General features: G+C 41.2%; 1 protein-coding gene across 2 annotated transcripts; it reads right to left on the bottom strand.

Annotated features, from left to right (window-relative positions):
* Window positions 1-432: 432 nt before the first annotated feature.
* ifi35 (interferon-induced protein 35) lies at window positions 433-18,641 on the bottom strand. Of its 2 annotated transcripts, none has more exons than XM_052038648.1 (10): window positions 18,504-18,641; window positions 14,811-14,866; window positions 12,835-12,918; window positions 11,716-11,874; window positions 10,523-10,639; window positions 9,822-9,969; window positions 8,243-8,349; window positions 7,106-7,292; window positions 4,143-4,255; window positions 433-2,749 (listed from the first exon to the last, which is right to left on the bottom strand). In XM_052038648.1, exons 2-10 carry the CDS (start codon window positions 14,832-14,834, stop codon window positions 2,549-2,551), a joined length of 1,140 nt encoding a protein of 379 aa, XP_051894608.1. In that variant the 5' UTR covers window positions 14,835-14,866; window positions 18,504-18,641; the 3' UTR covers window positions 433-2,548. The 2 variants fall into 2 exon arrangements, with proteins under 2 accessions (XP_051894608.1, XP_051894609.1); XM_052038649.1 differs by lacking the exon at window positions 18,504-18,641 and adding an exon at window positions 18,327-18,468.
* Between the last annotated feature and the right edge of the window lie 1,740 nt (window positions 18,642-20,381).

Raw genomic sequence — 20,381 nt, 5'->3', positions numbered from 1 at the left:
CCAAAACCTGATTTCCAGCTGAAAGAAGCATCCACGATTAAGTGGTGCTGACTGGCACACTCCAAGGTCCAGCACACGCTGCAGGACTTACAGTACAGGCATGACCTGTATCACAGGGTCTACAGGTGATGGCCACTGTGTATTGACATCCCCACCAAACTTCCTCTGCCCACAATGCGTCGTGTTCCTGTGTAGCATTCTCAAATAAACATTGAAATTAAGTTGTTTAATATTTGGCTGTTTTAAATGAATAGATTGACTTTAAACTTCAAAATTGGCACCTGTTTTTGCATGTGTGTATTTTCTATAGAAAGTATTTCCCAATGTATTTTTTTTGTAACACATAAGCAGCCAACTTCTGTTCATTCAGCATAGAAGGATGCTATTAATAGAAAATCACAAACCAACCTCTGTTCAAAATAAACAACAGCTTTTATTTGTATGAGCCTTTAGCAGAAGGTCCCAAGGGACTTCACAAGAGGTTTACAAACAAAATCAGACATCGAGTAACAGGAGGAGATATTAGTATAGATGACCGAAAGCTTTTTCAGAGGGGAAATTTATAATGGTGCCTAGAAATTCAGTAATATTAAGCAAGGATTTTTGACATTATAAAATAGAAAACTGATTTTTCTTAGAGTGAAGTGTTACACCCATCATTTCTAGGTCATTTGGCAACACTCCAGAAATTCAATAGAGCATTTTTTGACCTTGGTCACTCCTGCACTCCTGACACAATCTTCACACCAGCAGCACCAGGTTGATATCATTCCCTATTAAAGGAGAATGTAGACTCCAAGAAGTAACCATTATTGATCACTCCCAAGATATCCATGTTTTAATAATTAAATGCTGGATTGGGATGCCTGCGGGTTAAGTCCTATACATTGATGCCAAGAGAACTACAAGAGAACTGAAAATAGACTGATCTCACTCCTGACCCACACCAAGGCCAAGAGCATAACACCTTGCCATAGCAACAAGGACCCTCCTTCAATCCAACCAACCTCCTGACACCCTTCTGATTCTCCCGACCATGATGAAGGCTCCAAATTCCACACATTTCCATGTCCCCAGCCACTTCCTTGACCATTGTCCCTTAACCCAGGCACCTAACCTTCCAGATGATCACCCCATCCCCACCCCACTGACCACGAGCCTTGATCCTTCCAGCTTACTCATACCTGGTCTAACCACAAACCCCTGTAATGCCTTCAACAACATAAAGTTATCAAAAGAGATAAATTTTATTTGAAAGGAAGCAAACTATCTACATGTTAAGATGTTAAGCTGGAACGTTAAATGTTCCAGACTGTGATAGTGTTGTACTATTGCCCATTTCTTGACTCTTTTATCCACTCAGGATAACAGCGAGGACACATATATGGTTACAGAGAGAACAAATCCAAGCCTAAAGATGCGCTGCAGCTCCGGTTGAGCCTACAGCTGCCAGACCTCCTTCCCCAAACCGGTCTCTGTCTCAGGGATGCATTTTCGAATACAAAAATGTGCAACTAGAACTTGCAATGGGGCATTCTCTAACCAACATGGGCATTAATAGCCCAATGGTAGTCAAGCACACCCACTTGAGTACCTAAGAATTTTTTCAGATGGAAGTGTCCTAATAGGAGGGAGGCAGAGGGATCAAGGGAGAAAATTACAGAGCTTAGGACCTTGACCATGAATGGTGATGAGATTAACTTCAAGAATGACGAAGAAGCCAGACTTGGAAGAGCACATACAATTACAGTGCTGAGGAAGATTTTGGAGTTTACATTCCTGTAATTGAACCGTAACCATTAGCCCTATCTTTTGTTGCAACATGGACTATATCTATAAAAGCAACTAACAATGAGTGTATCAAAGCAATCACTGAGAGATGCTTATTTTGGGCTTCACAACAGGCAGTTTGTTCCAGTTTAGACCCTCTGCCATCTCATTTTGTTCACTGCGAGTAAGAGGTGCCCAGCATTACAAAACAGTGTGGCCAGAATTATATCAACAATCCACACATCATACAGTTCTTGAGTTTAGCCACATTATACCAAAGGGGAAAGGCGGAACATAGGTTTCATGGTAGCTCACATCATGTTGCTAATGGCTTCACAGTGCCTGTACCAATAGTTCAGGAGAAAATGGTTTCCCCTCTCAACTTCAAGGAGCAGAAGAGACACCTCAAGCTTTATATCCATCAGATGGAGGAAGAACTGCACATCTATTCTGTTACCTTCCCCCCAGTTTAATACCAAACCACCTGCAGCCATGAATTTAACTTTGAAACATTTTGAAAGAGCACATTAAATAGGTGCACATATTAGACATATATGCACACATCCTTAACATGTTAATGAGTATTGGGTGGGGTGGGAGTGGGATAGGTCTCTACTATTGCTGGTTCCCGGCACACACCTTTGCAGACAGCATCATAGTTCCAGCTTGGTAATGTGGGTATGCACTAACATTATCTAAAAATCAAATATGAAGAGAAGTTCATTCCTAGGTAAAATTTACATTCCAGTATTCCTTTCTGGAGAAAACTATGAATCTTTCAGATCTCTTCCTCATTGTCCACCCCAAAGCAAGCTATTGCACTTTTCCCCTCAGGGACGTATGCGATCACATCCACCTCCCCGCCTCCATTCCTCGGCTTCTGGAAATGAATCTGCAAGAAGTCTTTAAGGTTCTCTTCATCCAGTATATCTGGAATTCCAGTAAGCAGCACAGTCTTTTTGGAAATAATCTCACCTACCTGTGGGTAAAACAGAAAACAATGGAATGTGTTAATAGTCCAAAGTACAGCAGGTATTGAACACAAGGCAAAAGTATTCAGCAAGTCAGGCAGTATTTATAGGGGAAAGAAAAGGCTAGATATTGTAGCAGGAGTGAAAGTAAGTTTAATTGCTTACTGGTGCTGTTATATTGCTAACATTACCAAGTTAAGCCATTTGCACTGATTGTGTTGGCCATTTTTTTGCTGGCGTGCTGTGCCAGCTCAACTGATTTCACTCTCACATCTGTATGTTAATATTCAATCAATGAACAGAATAAAAGGGTGAAGAAGGAAAACACACACACACACACACATGCACAGCATGCATACACGCACATACACAAGTGCACACACACACATGCATGGCCATATACACGCATGTGCACACATACACTCCCACACACACGTGCACACAAACATGCACATAAAGACACACGCACACTATACACATGCACTCGCGCATGTACACACACACACACACACACACACACACACACACACACACACACACACACACACACACACACACACACAGAGGAAAGGATCAGAATAGTCCATTAGATAGAAAATGAGAGATGATTATCTGGCAGGCATGATATTGAACAACAGGAAGAAGGAGTCACAGTGAGGAAAACAGAAGAAATTAGTGAGATATAAAACAAAAGTAGGCATAATGCACATTGCCATAGCACCTTTGTGTCCCCTTCCAGTTGTCCTAAAGTACTTTACAGACAATGAAATACTTTGAAAGTGTAGTCACTACAGTAAAATTGGTAATATGGAGATTTGCATGCAATAAGCTCCCATAAAGAGCAAGAGTAATAACCACATAATCATTTTTTACAGAAATTTGAGTGGTAAAAAGTAATTAGGATACCGGGGATAATTTCCCTATTCTTCTTCAAAATAGTGCCCTGTGATTTCCCCAGTTTAAAATCTCATGCAAAAGACGGTGAGATCACTGACAGGGCAATCCCTGTCAGGTTATTCAGGTTAGCCTAGATTTCTAAACTCAAATTCCTGGAGTGGGAATTGAAACCAGAACCTTCTGACAAAGAAGCAAGAGTGCCACAAAGTGAGCCAGAGCAATAGTGCAAACAGATTAAGGAGATAGAAAAGAAAGTATCAAATGCTATCAATGTAAAAAGTGTGTTGAATCATCCTGTCAGTTGTTCCAATTTGTAGAGTTGGGGTGTTGTTCAGCACGTCCACCAGTCGTCCTGTTAATTCTACGACATAAACTTACAGACAACCACAAAACTCAATGCACTCATCAGAAATATATTATGTACGTATGTGGTATAATTTAACTTGCTTTAAAATCACCCCTATAAAATAAGCAAAAAGTAAATGTCAGGGTAAGATTCCATACCTTTATGTGCTCAATTTCACCCTTAATAAATGGCGAGACCCTCAAAATGGCAGTTTTCTCAATTCCCCGAAACGTCACCTGATGAAACTCTTTTTTTGTCAAATTCTCAGAAACTAGAAAAAAATTAAATGAATTAAAGAGTTTGTTATCCAGGTAATGTCTTGCAAGTATTTCCACCTGCTCATGGAAGTGCAATCACTTTCATAACATCTCTAAAATCCTTCACATGTTCCTTCCAATTGGCTCCCCACTCCCAGCCGTCGGGGGTTATCTAGGCAGCGAATGGTGAACTGAGGCCAGGCTGCTCCAGGTTCTGCTGGGTAATCTGGCACCACAAGGCACATGACAATGAAAGACGGTGGGATGGGGGAAATCACCACCTGTGTATCTCTTCCTGTGGCCAGAACACCCAACGTTTGACCTCAGTGGAGCCTGGAAACAAGAATAAGCCATTCAGCCCCTCAAGACTTTTCCATCAATTCAACAGGTAACTGGGATCAAAAACTCCCATTGTGGGATCCTGAGAAGCAAGTATTATCACTTCTTTTGTTGACTGAGAAGTTCTATTTTGGTTTTGTGGCTTTTGGCCACAGGACCCTGTGCTTTGAACCGAGTCCTGTGGTTCTGTTGTTTTTTTTTAAATCTGTGCTTTGAACCCAAATGAGAATTGCAGTTGGGGGCAGGAGAGGGACCTAGAATCAGGAGACTGACACTTTGAAGCCTCAATTCTTTAGCTTGTTCAGGCATTTGTTGACCATCAGAGCTGAAAGGCTACAGGTTTGATCTTTGGTTGATGCTGAAATTACTAACTGATTTTATTTTAATTCATGCCCAGGCCACCTTGTAAAATTCATAAATCTTCACACTGTTAAAATCACACCTGTGAAAAATCTCACTCACAACATACTGTTAATGTGCAGCACCAGATTGTAAACCTTCACAGGAAATTGCTTCATAAGTGAATATTGCAGCTTTTATTGTGTTCAGTTCTGGTCACCTCATTATAGAAAGGATGTGGAAGCTTTAGAGAGGGTGCAGAGGAGATTTACCAGGATGTTGCCTGGATTGGAGAGCATTTCTTATGAGGATAGGTTGAGCGAGCTAGGGCTTTTCTCTTTGGAGAGAAGGAGGATGAGAGGTGACTTGACAGAGGTGTACAAGATGATAAGAGGCATAGATCGAGTGGACAGTCAGAGACTTTTTCCCAGGGCGACAATGGCTAACACGAGGGGACATAATTATAATGTGATTGGAGGAAGGTAGAAGGGGGATGTCAGGGGTAAGTTTTTACACAGAGAATGGTGGGTGCGTGTAATGCACTGCCGGCAGAGGTTGTGGGGGCAGGTACATTAGGGACATTTAAGAGACTCTTAGATAGACACATGAATGATTGAAAAATAGGGGGCCATGTGGGAGGGAAGGGTTAGATAGATCTTAGAGCAGGATAAAATGTTGGCACAACATTGTGGGCCGAAGGGCCTGTACTGTGCTGTAGTGTTCTATGTTCTAAACCCACTCCTGACCCCAACCCAATATACACTATATTGACATGTGCCCAAGCAATGGTCCATGAACATGCATACTCCAATAAATCTGGCCCATTAGCTCAAAGCAACTAAGTTTGTTGGGGATAATATTTTCATGTAAGTTATCCAGTGAATGACTTTGATTGCATCTTGTCCCATTTTACACCGCACTTCAGTAACTCTAGAGACATTCTGCCAAACACCTAACAGCTTGCACTGGCAAAAAGGCTTTGCTGTGTCTGCTCTGCACACAATCCAGCAAGAAGCAGGCGATCTCCCTGGTCAACTTTCTCAAGCCAAGAATGCCAAGCAGAGATTGGTGAGCTAAACAGAGACAAATCAATTCAGAGATCTTCCTGTGGAAAGAGAAGCAGAGTTAATATTTCAAGATAACGACCTATTGTCAGAACCAAAGGTCTTTCTCTGACCTAAAACATTAACTCTGTTTCCCTTTCCTCAGATGCTGCCTGACCTGCACTCTGTGTTTGCAAACTTGAGTCTGAATCTGCAGGAAGAGTTCATGCTTTTCAGTGTCAACCTCCTTACCTCATGAAGACAGATGGTCAGATTGTGTGCAGATCAGAATCATAGCTGGCCACCAAGAGCTTTCTGTTCTTATTTCAGAATTCCAGCATCAGCAGTTCTTTGATTTTCAGAGACCCTCTGCCTTGTCTATTTAAATCTTTTCCATCTTAACCAGCTAACCATCAGAGAAACTCTGATACTCAACAGCATCAACTTACATTTTTATAGCACTTTTAGTATAGTAAAACATCCTAACTGGCTTTACAAAAGAGGTACAGAGGAATACACTCATAAACTAATGTAACTGAGCTTAGATAAAACCTTCACAAATCCCCACTGGAGTCTCAGCTCCTCAAAAAGCCAGATGGCAACTGTGATTCTAAAAAAGTTGAAATCACTTTTGAAAGGGTGAAAAGCTGGAAACAATGGCGGTCAAAGATACTCATGGGTTTTTTTAGAGCAGAACAGCACAAGAACAGGCCTTTTGGCCCACATTGTCTATGCCGACCATGATGCCAATTTCAACTAATCCCATCTGCCTGCACATGGTCCATATCCCTCTATTCCTTGCCTGTTCATGTGCCTGTCTAAATGCCTCTTAAACATTACTATCATATCTGCTTCTACCACCCCCCAGCAGCGATTTCTAGGCAGCTACCACTCTCTGTGTAAAAAACTTGCCTTGTGAATCTCCTTTAAACTTTCCCCCTCTCACCTTAAAGCTACATCCTCTAGTATTCAACATTCCCACCCTGGGAAAAAGACCTACCTCATCCATGCCTCTCATAATTTTATATTTTCTATCAGGTCACCCCTCTGCACAAAGATCAGTAAACATTTGTGGACAGTCATAAGGAAAAGATTAATAATATATGCATAGATTTTCAGAAAACTTTACATTTGATATCTTACTTCCTTCATCAGCAAATGTGATCACCACATTTCCAGAATCTTCCAAGAGCTCAATATTTTCCACTTCTCCTCCATTGTTCCTATGCTTGCTGAAGTGGAGTTCCAACTTGTCCAACATCTGGTCAGCTGGAAGAAACTTTGGGATTTCTGAAATCAGCACTCTGTGTTTGCAAACTTGGGTCTGAATCTGTAGGAAGAGTTCATGCTTTTCAGTGTCAAGCTTCTTACTTCATGGAGACAGACGGCAGATTCAGCACAGGTCAGAATCATTAAAGCTCACAAGAGGTCTCAACTTAATATCCATTCTACAGCAGCTGACAGGCTGGGATCTGGAGCCACTACCAGACCATGAGGTATAACTGCATCAACATTGTAACTACTGAAACTTGGCTTGACAGAGCAGAGATTAAAAGAAAAGCTTTCATTTCCATAGCACCTCTTGTGGCCTCAGGATGTCCCAATGTGCTTCACAACCAATGAAGTATTTCTGAAGTGGACACCAGTATTCTGCGTTCTGTTTTTCTTTTTAACTACCTCGATATACATATATATGGCATGATCTGCCTGGATGGCACGCAAACAAAAGCTTTTCACTGTGTCTCAGTACATGTGACATTAATAAACCTATACCAATACCTCACCTACACTTTGACCACTTTGCACTACATTGCTGACTTCAACTGAAACAAATTTCAGAAGCAGAGTGCAACAAACAGCCACTACTGAAGGGTGTGTTTCGTGCCGCTGTATTTTTAATCCTTAATATTCATTGTTGAAGATGATCACAGCTCATGCATGGAACCAAATGAGGAGAGGCCCACCAGTTGGGACAATGCACTGGAAGAGAACGTTGTGCTCAACCAGATACAGACAAATTGAAGAGTACTATGGCAACATAGCAACAGACTCTGCCATAGACTGTCATTTGAGCCTTTACTTATGGCCATGACACACAAGCAAGATATATGTAATGAACCATTCCACTGGCTCTGACATATGATACCGATCCCAACTTATAACCAGAAAACAGAAGGCAAAGTTATTGGAACAAGGTCCATCTGAAGGGAAAGGCTCTACTGGTGGGAATCAGCTGCAGTATCACTGGGTGGATGATCTGCAGGCAACATTCAGACTTACTTCAATTTCTTCCACAGTCGGCAGCTTCACTGGATGAGCTTTTATATTAATTGAACACTCTCCAATTTCAATCTTGTGATGTCCCATCTCCAATATCTTAGCAGCAACTGTAATAATGATTCAAAAACAATTTTAAAAACTTATAAGGTGTAAGTTTGATGCTTCCAATTATAGTTATAGGTACTTCCAGATAATACAATAAAAACCACAATGGGTTCTTGTTCTTGGTCACTTGTGCTGAACATGCAATATAGTCATGTCTGTGCATTGTAATCTGCTTCAGAATTACAGTAACATTGACTTCAGTAGAGAGAAATTTCAGAAGCAGAGTACAACAAGCAGCCACTACTGAAAGGTGTGATTAGTGCAACTGAATTTCTAATCCTCAATCCATTAATCCGGCATTCTCTGGATTTTGCTGGTGCTGGGCTTGCAAATCATCTGGCCTATCAGATGTTACTTTATTAATACTCCAACACACTTCTAATTCACTTTTTGTCAGATGTTACACAGTGAACCTGGTAAGTTTAAAGGGAGTGCAGGAACGGGTGTCCTGGCGAGTGGTCGGGGAGTACGCAACCATCAACTGGTGGGCCAGATGCCGAACCATCAGGATGTCCAAATGGTTAGGTCGTGGAGTTTTACCAGACTTTGTATTTGTTCTGTCATATTGGTTAATAGAATTCAGGACTAACAAATATTGAGCCTGCAAGCAGAGGAGGAAGGCTGGGTACCCTGTGGTGAGTAATTCATCTCCTGACATCCCAGAGTCTTTCCATGAACCACACCCACATGTCAGGAGCTTGATGTAATACTTTCCCTCTTTTCTGATGGCTGCATCTCCTTCAACACTCAATAAGCTTGACCCTATCCAGGAGAAAGCAGCTCACTTGATTAGCATCCCACCCACTACAATAAACATTCATTCTCTCCACCACCGGCACACAGTGGCTGCAGTGTGTCTCACTGACAAAGTGCACTTTAATTACTTGTCTAATCACTCACCTGGCAGTTCCAACAGCAGCCTGCAAACACGTGACCTCTACCACCAAGAAAGACAAAGAGCCTGTTGCAAAGGAACACCATACCGTGAAGGTGCTCCTCCAAGTTGAACACAATCCTGACTTGGAAACATACTGCCGATCCTTCATCCTCACTGGGTCTAAACCCTGCAACTCCCTTCCTATCTTCAATAGAAGGACTGCAGCAGTTCACAAAGGTGGCTCAGCATCAACTTGTCAAGGACAATAAGGGATGGGCAACAAATTTTGGTCTTGCCAGAAATGTCCGCATCACAAAAATGAATAAAAAAGTTGTTGATAAATGTGTTAACATTGAGTAAATACTCTAAGACAGCATTAAGATCTTTTCTACTTGATTTAGCTATGCATTTATAATGTCTACAGGCAGAGTGTAAACAGTCTTCTCCGTACTGGGGACAAAATAAATGCAACAATGAGCTAACTTCACATTCACTGTTTAACCCTTTAACCTTGTTCACCAGAGTCCTAATTGAAATAGTCATTGATTATAATTGATCCCTCTTCCCCAATCTTACTGCTGAGGAAAAGTGTTCTACCTTTCTCATCGTCAAATGTGATCAGGGCACATCCCCCTTTGATTGGATACCGAATGTTTGGCTTGACATCAAATTTTACTTTCTGTTCATTCTCTTCTGTTTCTTGGAGAGCAAAAACCCACTTTTTCTCGGGCATACATGAAGAAACCTGTAGAAAGTCAGAACATGAATGTGATTGACATTAGAAACAAGAGTGTAGCAGTTATGTAAAAGTATATTCTTATTAAGACATGGATAGGAAATTATTAAAACATATATCCACATATGAGTGGCTGTGACTGGCCAGACTGCTTTTAATGAGGCATTTGTCCAAAGTATTATTCACAAAGAAAGTCCAATTATTTAAGACAATTATTCATTTTATGCTAGCAGAGTATTAGGAATCTTTTTGAAAGGCAATCGCCTGGAAAAAATTTCTTTCTCTCCAAACTATTTCAACGCAAGCCCCAAGTAATGGTTTTCTGTCTGGACAATTCCCACATGCCATTGGTTTCCTCTGCCCTTCCAATTACTGCTTCTTATTTTCTCTCATACCACGACCCACAGTGATCCCAAGAGACTATTCATGGGCGTCAGCCAGTGTAGATCATTGCCAAGAGATAACTCTTTGTCTTATGTGAGCAGCTGATCCTGAACACTGAATAAAGGTGATTTTTCTCTCTACCTGTTGGACAACTAACAGAACGCTATTTCCGTCTTACCTTGAGCTGCCTCTCCAACTTTGCTTTCTGCTCATCAAGTTTTGTTAACTTCTCCTTTATTGTATTCTGCTCCTTGATAACAGCCTCAATTTCTTTCTCGGCTTCATTCAATTTCTCCTACAGAAGAGCAAACCCAGATCAATAAAAGTACTAAATCCTTTGAGGGTGCTTGCAACAGAAAGGAGGTAGCTGTAATGAGCTCAGGATACAGGCTTCCCCCTTGGAGGAAGCATATTCTAACTGAGAGCTGCAGATGGCAGACAGCCCCATCCAGAAGGTTCCTGTGTTTTCTGACAACTGAGCATTTTCATTCTGCCAAAAGTAAAATCTCAGTCCTAATCTGAGAGACACCTCAGTGAAAGTGCTCCAATTTCAGATCAGCAACTGAAATGCATAAAAAGAACGTTTAATTTTTCTTTTAAGTACATGTTGACTTCTTGGTAATGTTAGTAGAGATTTATTTAACATACATACACACAAATAAATGAAAATGACAGGCTAAGGAAGTAAGCAGGTCATCCATCAAGCCTGCTTTAAAATCAGGAGGGATGTGCCTTTGTGACCAGGCAACTCTGATTCATTTCTCCAAACCATTGCACAATTTGGAGCACTACTCTTAAATCTACATTTCATTACACACCACTTCACCCAAATCAACCATCACTCCATATGTTCATCTGAAAAAAGGCCCCTCAATTGAAACCAGCCACAGCAATTCTATGTATCTATCACCTGTTAATCCACTTAATTTCTATATAACAGGATCAGCAGCTTGAACAGCTCTCTCATGAATAGGTGCAGAGTGTCAGCACATTCAAGCTATAGCATGTCTCTGTTGTCATCTGAATGAAGTACTACCCTAATTTAATATAAAATAAAAACAAGGTGGTTCCTCCAATAGTATGAAGATCATAGATGAAAATCAGGGTATGGTTCAATGAATAACAAAGGAATACAGGTCTCTGGGGAGATGTAAACAGGAGAACATAAACAGAATCTGAAGGATTAAAACAGAATCTTCTTGCTGTTTAATCCACATGTTCCACTTGTCCTGATCATTAAACCAACTTGCCGCAGTCACCAGCTTTACAAACACCATGTGCAGAGTGGCAGAACAATTGCTTCATATATTTCAGTTCATTAAGTGTTACCGGTCAGAAATATAAATAAATACAAACTATAGAAATGCCAACCTGAAAGTTTAGGTCCTGAATCGTATTTTCTAATTTGTCATCTTCAAAGTTTTGTTGATATCTTTGAATCTGGGCATTATATTTTGCTGTCACCTCTTCGATTTCAAGTTTTACTCTTACCAAGTCATCCTTGTCCTTTAACACGGAATTATAATGGCCCTGGTAGAATATAAAAGATAGTGCTTTATTGAAGAACCACTTTTATTGCCCAAGTGAATTGGAAGATTCCAAGTATTTAGGAAAGGTGGCAAGGGAACTGTCATACTTCTAGTCATTCTTTTTCATCTGTTGTAACATCGTATCTAATGCATATAGCTGTTGCCGGAGACTCTTTCTGACAACCTGACTCTCCTAGTTCACTTTCATTGAGCTTCAGCATATTAAAAATAGATTTTAAACTCTTTCATTTCCTTCATCCCTGCTTACAATCAACCCTGTCAGAACCCATAAGAGGCAACAAAATTGCTGCACACATTGTGTAACATAATATAATATCAGAGTGGAAGGAGAGCAGGAGCGGTCTATACCAGTACCTCAAACAGGTTTCTGCTCTACCATTCAATAAGATCATTTAATCTATTTCACTACCCTGCCTCCCTATCGCTTGACTTCATTGGGACTCAGAAGCCTACCCACCTCACACTCAACTATATTCAACAAATGAACAGTCGTCCGGGGCAGAGAATTTCAGAGATTCATAACAATTTCTCATCTCAGTTCTAACTCACCAACCCTCAGTCTGAGACTAGCTCTAGGTTCTCCAGTCAAGAGAAGCACCCTCTCAGCTTCCACTCTGTGGTCCTTCAAGAACTTTATCCATTTCATTACTATCACAACTCATTCTTCTAAACTCCAAGCTCCTTTGTCCTTCATCTTTCCTCTCCTTACTCATAGCTTCCGAGCTCCTCTCAGTAAAGGACAGTATGTCATATGACTTCCTAGTTGTTTGCTGTGCCTGCACAGTAACTTTTTGAGACTCACAATAATTATTATATGCATCTGAGAATGTCCATTTGTAGTTTCACTAGAAATACTGAACAAAAAGAGATTTTCTCAAACACATTTATAGTGTCCTGAATTCATATTCATGATAATCAAAAAACACCACTGCACTCTGACCTTGCACTTTTCTATTTCCCTTTGAAGTATTTGCAGCTGTGAGGCACTATTTGTGGCCTGGTTCTGTGGATTGACGAGCAAGCCCTGTAAAAGAGAAACAGCATATATAAAAGGGTCACACTTGAAGCGTAATCTCTTACTAAACTCACTTTGATATAGTTATAAGTGGCATTCTCGGCTCTGTTTCAGATGTTTGTAAGTTCAGGACTCATTGATGACTTCACAAGCAAGGCTCATGTCTCTACAGACTCCTGAGGCAATGGTTGTTACATTGTTATCAAACTGTCTTTTGCAGTGATGTATTGCACTGAAGCCCTTGTCTCCAGCCATAATGTAAAAGATCCCAACTTACAATATAAAACTAAACAACATGGAGATTCAGAAGGTGATTTCCCCCTGCACCATGAAAATAAAAAAACTGCTTCTGAAAGCCTTTTCTTTGCAAGTTATTTTATGCTGTTTAAATTAATTGCTTCCAAGTAAAGTTTAATTGGATGAAATCTCACAGCCATGCACAAAGCAATCCTCTGATTCAAGGTTGTATGCCAACTAATCTAAATACAAAAACAATATAAAATGTGGCAAAACATAGTTCAAATCACAGTGTATTAACAAGGAATGTACTTTCACCAAACAAGTTAGTATGAATTTTCCTGGTGTCTTGATCAAGATTCCTCTCTCAACTAATATCATCTTAATATCCAGTCTGTCAATTCTTTGTTGCTTGTGAAAGCTTGTCGTAACTTTTTGTTTAATTTTTTGGGGAGTATTTCTAATTACCGTTGAGAAGATAATGATGAGTCAATGTTCTTGAACTGCAACAGTTTCTCTGGTGAAGATATTCCACAAAACTGTTGAACAGATATTTCCGGGATTTAGACTGTGATGATGAAGGAATAGTAGTAACAATGGAAAGATACCAGGGTAAAATTACAAAGTTATGTGGCTCAAACATAATTTGTGGTCTTTGAGGTTTGAAAGTTGCCATTGAATTTCATAAAACATTTTTAAAATTGTACATTTGATCAAGGAGATAAAGTGAAAAATTTCCTCTGAGCAAAAGGCAGAACTTTCAAATCAGAGCGAGGCCACTCAGGTGAAATCAGGGAGCATTTTTGCCTACAAAGGATATTGGAAATCCGTAACTCATTCTCCAAAAAATTAGTAATGCTAGATCAAGTGAAATTTTCAAGACTGACTGATAGGTTTGGATTAGGTTAGGATAACAAGAATACTGAACAAAGGAGGTTTAATGAAGCTGAGGCATTGATCAGTTGTGATCTGATTAAATGGTGGTGCCAGCTTAAGAGGGGGAATGGTCTGCTCCTGCTCCTAGACACTTCTGTCATCCTGACTTGAAGAGTGGACAACTAAGTGTGTGTGTCCAGTAAGGCTTATGCATACACACACTCCACCAATAAAGAGAAAGGACATTGTGCATTTGTGCTCCGGGAAACATTGTCACCATCAATACAGTACAACATTGGAGACAGTAAGGTGTGAATTCACAAGGCTGATTCCTGGGAAGAAGGGTTTATCCTCAGAAGCGAGAGTGAGTAATAATGTTCTGTACTCCCTGGAGTTTAGAAGAATGTGAGATGATTCGTGCAGGGTTCCGAGAGAGATTGACAGAGTTGATGCTATTTCTTTGTGCTGGAGTTTAGAACCAGGGGCAAAGTCCACTGGTAAGTGTCTGGACACTTGGTACTGTGAGAAGGAATTTCTTTACACAGCAGATTATAAACCTTTGGAATTCTCCACCATTGATGCTCAGCAGTTGAGTAAATTCAGGGCTGAGATTGATAGGTTTTTGAAGAGTATGCAGATCAAAATATACAGTGATCAGATAGGGAAGAAGGCTTGAGGCACAGGATCAGCCATGACGTTATTGAATGATGGAGCAGGCTTGAAGGGGTGCATGGCCTCTCCTTGGTTATATTCTGTATGCTCTATTGGTTCAAAAACTATTGACTCACCCATTCATTTCCAGAGAATTCCATGGTGTAATTTCCACAGCTTCAAGACTATAAACCTGTCACAAAGATATGAAGTTTCACATTAAACTTCACCAGGAAATATTCAACACGCTGATGCACATGTGGATATGAATAAAGGGCAAGGAACAAATTTTGATCTAATTGATGCTGCAGGTCAAAAAGTGGCTGTAGGAGTAAAGCAGGCTACAAACTTTACAGGCATATTGCTGCTTTTGCCAACCTTAATATAGTATAATGCATCTTAAGTGTTCCCTTTCCAGACCTTTCTTGACTGCCCCCTTCATGGACAACAGCTGTAAGTCAGCTATCTCCCTACCCCACACCCCCTCCCACCCCAGTACCTCTGTTCACATGGTCAATCTTTGTCCACGTCTCTCTCTCTCCTGCTGATCTATGGGCATTGTGGTAAAATAGGGCTATCTGTGGTCAGGTAATTCTGCAAAGACAAGGGGGTCAACTTTGTTTCTTACACTCAGGTCCACACCATAGACTTGGCTACTGAGGGGATTCTGGCCAGGGTGAAGAATCCTCAGCAGCCATGCTGCTATGAGGCCATTGATTCTTACATTCACTTTATAACAGAAAGTCTTGCAGCTACATAGTTATTTGAAAGTGTCAGTGATTAACAGATTCCAATAAAATTGCAGTTTATGTTTCTTTCTAGAAATTGAAAATATTAAACCCGGCCTCCTTGATTCAAATGAAGCAAGAGAGAATTTATAAGATGAAATGCATCTTTTGCGTAGAGTGTTCTGGGGGCAGCCCACAAGTGTCGCCATGCTTCTGGCGCCAACATAGCATGCCCACAACTTCCTAACCCGTGAGTCTTTGGAATATGGGAGGAAACTGGAGCACCCGGAGGAAACCCACGCAGACACGGGGAGAATGTACAAACTCCTTACAGACAGCGGCGGGAATTGAACCCGGGTCACTGGCACAGTAATAGTGTTACGCTAACTGCTACACTATCATATTTTGCCTGCTATTGAGGCAAAACTCATAATCATGAGAAACGTTCTGGAGAGGAAAGTCATGGCTACTGAAAGTCAGAGTGTTGGAAACCTATCCTGCTGCTTCCAATGTTAATTGTGATTCTGAAATCTGATTTGTAGCTTGCATTAGTTTATATTAATCAGGTCTTGAATTTACACTTGTTGTCATTACAATATAGGTGGTTTGCAATATATTTAGCTGGGAGCAGCGAGAAAAGAACACCAAAGCTTACTGTATTTAAAGTAATTGAATTTTGTTCCCTGAATACAGACAGGGATGGTTACACTGTTCCAATAGAAATTACTCTCAAATATAAGAACAACTGCATGCTGTATCATACACAGAAATGATGGCAACATAACTCGTGCCAAATGGCTTCACAATCTGTGCACAGTGCCGTCTTCATGAAATACACGTAGTCTGATGCTAATGTAGTACTGCATGCCATGTGGGGGGCATATTTTCATTATACAGGAAAACTCTGCTAATCTGGCACCCTCCAGACTTTGGTGGTGTCTGACTAGCAGATTTTCTGGGCTATTGGATTTTATTTCTCTTTATACCCCAAAACGTTTTTAATTGACTTTGTTGGATGTTATACAGCATTATAACAAATTTTATAATGAACCAGGTAAATTGAAAGGGAGCACTGAAACTGGGGCCCCAGTGAGTGAAGAAGCACAGGAACTGGAGCCCTGGTGAGTGGAAAAGGAAGACAATTACTGGGGCCCCAGTGTGGTTAATGGGAGCACAGCAAATAGCACCCGGTGAGCCTGTTGCTGAACCATCGAGACCTCCGAATAGTCAGATGGTGTAATATTGGAGTTTTACGCAATATGTGATCGAATGAAAAAGGAGAACTTTTTGCACCCTAGTAATATCATTGGTAATTTTCAACTGGATCCAGGCAATTCATTTATTTTCTTCTGATGGAGATTTGGAATTCAAGCATCTGCAATTTTCTGACTTACAGTCTAGAGGTAGGGTCAGTGTCAGGATCTGGGTCAAACATTTGGTACTGAGCAGGTAGCACTTCCTTCACTTGAGGGGCATGATCCTTTTAAATTTTCTGTCCCAAAGTGCTGTGGTTGATCACTTGTTAATTCGATTCAAGACTGGCCAAAAATCTCCATCCCGTCCAAGGCTAGTCAGCACAGACTCCGTGGGCCAAAGGGCCTGGTTATGGGCTGTATCTCCCTCTGGCCGCATGACAAGGGTGTCAGATGGGAGAGCGTTGCTCCAAAGATCCGACCATCACCTAATGCAACAGTGGTAGACAGAATGCTAGACAGAACTACCCCTAATCCTTACTGGAATGCACTGCCTGAGAGAGTGGTCGAAGCTGGCTCACTGACAGCATTCAAGAAGTGTTTAGATGAGCATTTAGAATCACTTAGGCTTAGAAGGTTATGGACCAAGTGCTTGGCATTGGGTTAACATGGAAGGATTCCACTGGTCACTGAGGATTGGCAAATGGCTTTCAATCCAGATAAGCGTGAGGTATTGCATTTTGGGAAATCAAACCAGGGTGGGACATACAATGAATGGTGGGGCCCTGGAGAGTGTTATGGAACAGAGGGACCTAGGAGTGCAAGTCCATAGCTTGCTGAAAGCAGTGTCTCAGGTAGATAGGGTGGTGAAAAAGGCGTTTGACACACTGGCCTTCACCAGTTGAGGCAATGAGTTGGGAAGTTATGTTGCAGTTATGTAATAAGTTGGGGAGGCTGCACTTGGAGTATTGTGTACAGTTTTGGTCACCCTGTTATAGGAAACAAGTTATTAAACTAGAAAGGGTGCAGGGAAGATTTACCAGGATGTTGCCTGGGGGCCTGAGTTACAAGGAGAGGTTGCATAGACTAGGACTTTATTCCCTCGAACATAGGAGATTGAGGGGTGACCTGATAGAGGTATGTAAGATCATGAGGGGCATAGACAGGGTGAAAGTACATAGTCTTTTTTTCCCGGGGAGAAGGTACTAAAAACAACAGGGCACAGGTTTAAGATCAGAGGCAGCTTCTTCACACAAAGGGTGGTGCATATTTGGAATGAGCTGTCAGAAACAGTAGTTGAGGCGGGCACATTAGCAACGTTTAAAAACCATCTGTATAAGTACATGGATAAGCGAGGTTTAGAGGGCTATGGGCCAGACGCGGGCAGGTGGAACTAGCTCTCTGATCAACACAGTCGTTGGACGAGTTGGGCCGAACGGCCTGTTTCCCTTTTGTACGACTCTGAACTTTCTGAAGTTGCTAATGATCTTCTATGTTAACACTTTAAAGAAAGTGTAACATTTTAACAATACAACACAAAGGAAAACACAGGTAAAGCTTGCCTGCGCATTTATGAAAAGCAAGTTACAAAATATTATTTTCTAAAGAACATCAACACTTTCACTTTCGATTTTTCATACACGACCAGCATCTCTGCTCATTATGCATTCCCATAAAATAAAAGTTGCCAAGTTGCTGCAGAATACAAGACCCAAGATGTGAAATTGAAAACCTTTTCTTTTCCAAGGACTTGTTGTGGAACTGAAACTCTGTTGCTTTCGCCTCTGTATTTATCTTTCCGCGTGGATCTGGCGTTCCTAACAAATAAAGCACTAAGCACAGAAGAAAATCGGTACAACGCTGTTCAACACTTCGTGAACTGCAATGGATGGAAAACTCAAGGACTTACGCTGAAAACAACCTTCAGTAATTGACAGAGCAGCAACCAAGCTTCACACGTTCGGGAAAGTGAAACTAACCAACGATCCTTGGGTGTTGCAACACTGACTGACTTAGAGCGTATAACAGGAGACAGCCTCACTGCGCAGCCCAGCAGCAGAACGTTTGACACACATCCAGGGGTCCCTGGTTCCACTTCCAACGCATGTTCAGTGCCTTGCATCCGTGGAAATCCGCAACCCCTTCAAGGTCACCAATCCTATGTGAAATCGTGCAGTAGTCATTGATTAATGGAAAGTGGTGGTAGCTCTCAGAGGGTCAGGCATCATTTGTAGAAGGGGAAACAGGGTCAATGTTTTAGGGACAGGGGAAGAGAGAAAATGAGTTTATTGTAAAATTCGGAGAAGCTGATCAAGGGATGGCTAGGACAAAAACAATATCTCTGATAGGGTGAGATCAGGATTACCTGCTGAAACCACCTGATTGACAGGTTAATGAGAACAATTACAATTAGTACAATGACATTTCTATAATCTCCAGTGGTATCTTTATGCTACTGAATTTAGTAACGCAGAATTCCGGATAACATCTGAAAATCATTCTGTTGGAAGGTCATTGATCTGAAATGTTAAATCTGTTCTCCACAGATGACGCCTGCCCTGCTGAGTATTTCCTGCTTTTTTTCCAGATTTCAGCATTCACTGTAGTTTGGCTGATAAATACTGTAGCTGCTATTGAAACTTGGACCACTTTGTCAGCAAGAGAGGAGAATTCAAATGCTGACCAACCATAACTTCCCGAGGACTGTAATATTTAGAATGACTTAGGCATAGAAGGTTATGGACCAAGTGCTTGGCGTTGGGATTAATACGGAAGGATGCCACTGGTCACTGAGGATTGGCAAAAGGCCTTCAATCCAGATAAATGTGAGGTTTTGCATTTTGTGAGATCAAACCAGGAAGAACTACAGTGAATGATGGGGCCCTGGGGACTGTTATGGAACAGAGGAATCTAGAAGTGCAAGTGCATAGTTCACTGAAAGCAGTGCTTCAGGCAGAAAGGGTGGTAAAAAGGCATTCTAACTGCTGCCAGTTTATACTTTTCAAAACACAGAAGTAAATCTGATTTAAAAAATAATACTACAGGAAACTTTTTAAAAAATGAGCAGGCTACTGCAGAAAGTATCATGCAGTTTAGGTTTCCAGACCTTGGGATATTAAATGTGAGTGAATAAACCTGAGGATATTAGCTCTTCTTATAACTAGTTGGTAGCTTATGGCCATTTAATGCCCTCTTTCACTGCTTCCTGCCAAATCTGCAGTGGTTATTTATTTCTGCTTCAGTCATGTAGAAATGGTTGATTGGATTGGGTCAAAATTGTTCAAGACTTGCTCTGCCCTAAAAATATAATGCTGGCTGCGGTAGACTATGTCCTAAAACCTGCGGATGGGGATTAGTATTAAGGAGGTGCACCGCACCTTGTCTTTCCTGGCATCTGCCAAGCTTCTGGGCTGAGACATCATGGGCAAACTTTTCATTGTTTATTAATGTTGCTTTCTTTTGTAGTCAATCACTCAGGGAATCATTCGGTTAGAAAACCACTGAGAGGCCTACTACTTCTGGGTTATTCACATATATTCTATAGATTAGGCATGCTAGGAGTGGAAACTAGGTGCCATTTCCCCATCAGTTCTCCCTGCACCTTGTTATTCAGATGCGCTCAATCCCTCTTATCAGGACTTATTGAGGAACAGGAGCAGATAACCAGCAAAACCAGGTTTTGTCCTCCTGGCTAAGAATTTTGGTATCATCTTGTTTAATCTGTCGGCTGTTAATATCACTTCATATAATAAAGTCTGTACGTTCTCCCTGTCTCTACGTGGGTTTC

The sequence above is a fragment of the Pristis pectinata genome, chromosome 25, assembly GCF_009764475.1.
Source record: "Pristis pectinata isolate sPriPec2 chromosome 25, sPriPec2.1.pri, whole genome shotgun sequence".
In the NCBI taxonomy this organism is placed as follows: Eukaryota; Metazoa; Chordata; class Chondrichthyes; order Rhinopristiformes; family Pristidae; genus Pristis; species Pristis pectinata.
The sequence above is the reverse complement of the archived record's forward strand: the minus strand, read 5'-3'. Positions and strand labels throughout refer to the sequence as shown.

Coding starts and splice junctions, on each gene's coding strand:
- ifi35 (XM_052038648.1), bottom strand. CDS start 14,834: ATGGAATTCTCTGGAAATGAATGG. Junction 10,640..11,715: donor TTCAGGACCTAAACTTTCAG/GTTGGCATTTCT, acceptor GCTCTTCTGTAG/GAGAAATTGAATGAAGCCGA. Junction 2,750..4,142: donor GTGAAATTGAGCACATAAAG/GTATGGAATCTT, acceptor TTTTACCCACAG/GTAGGTGAGATTATTTCCAA.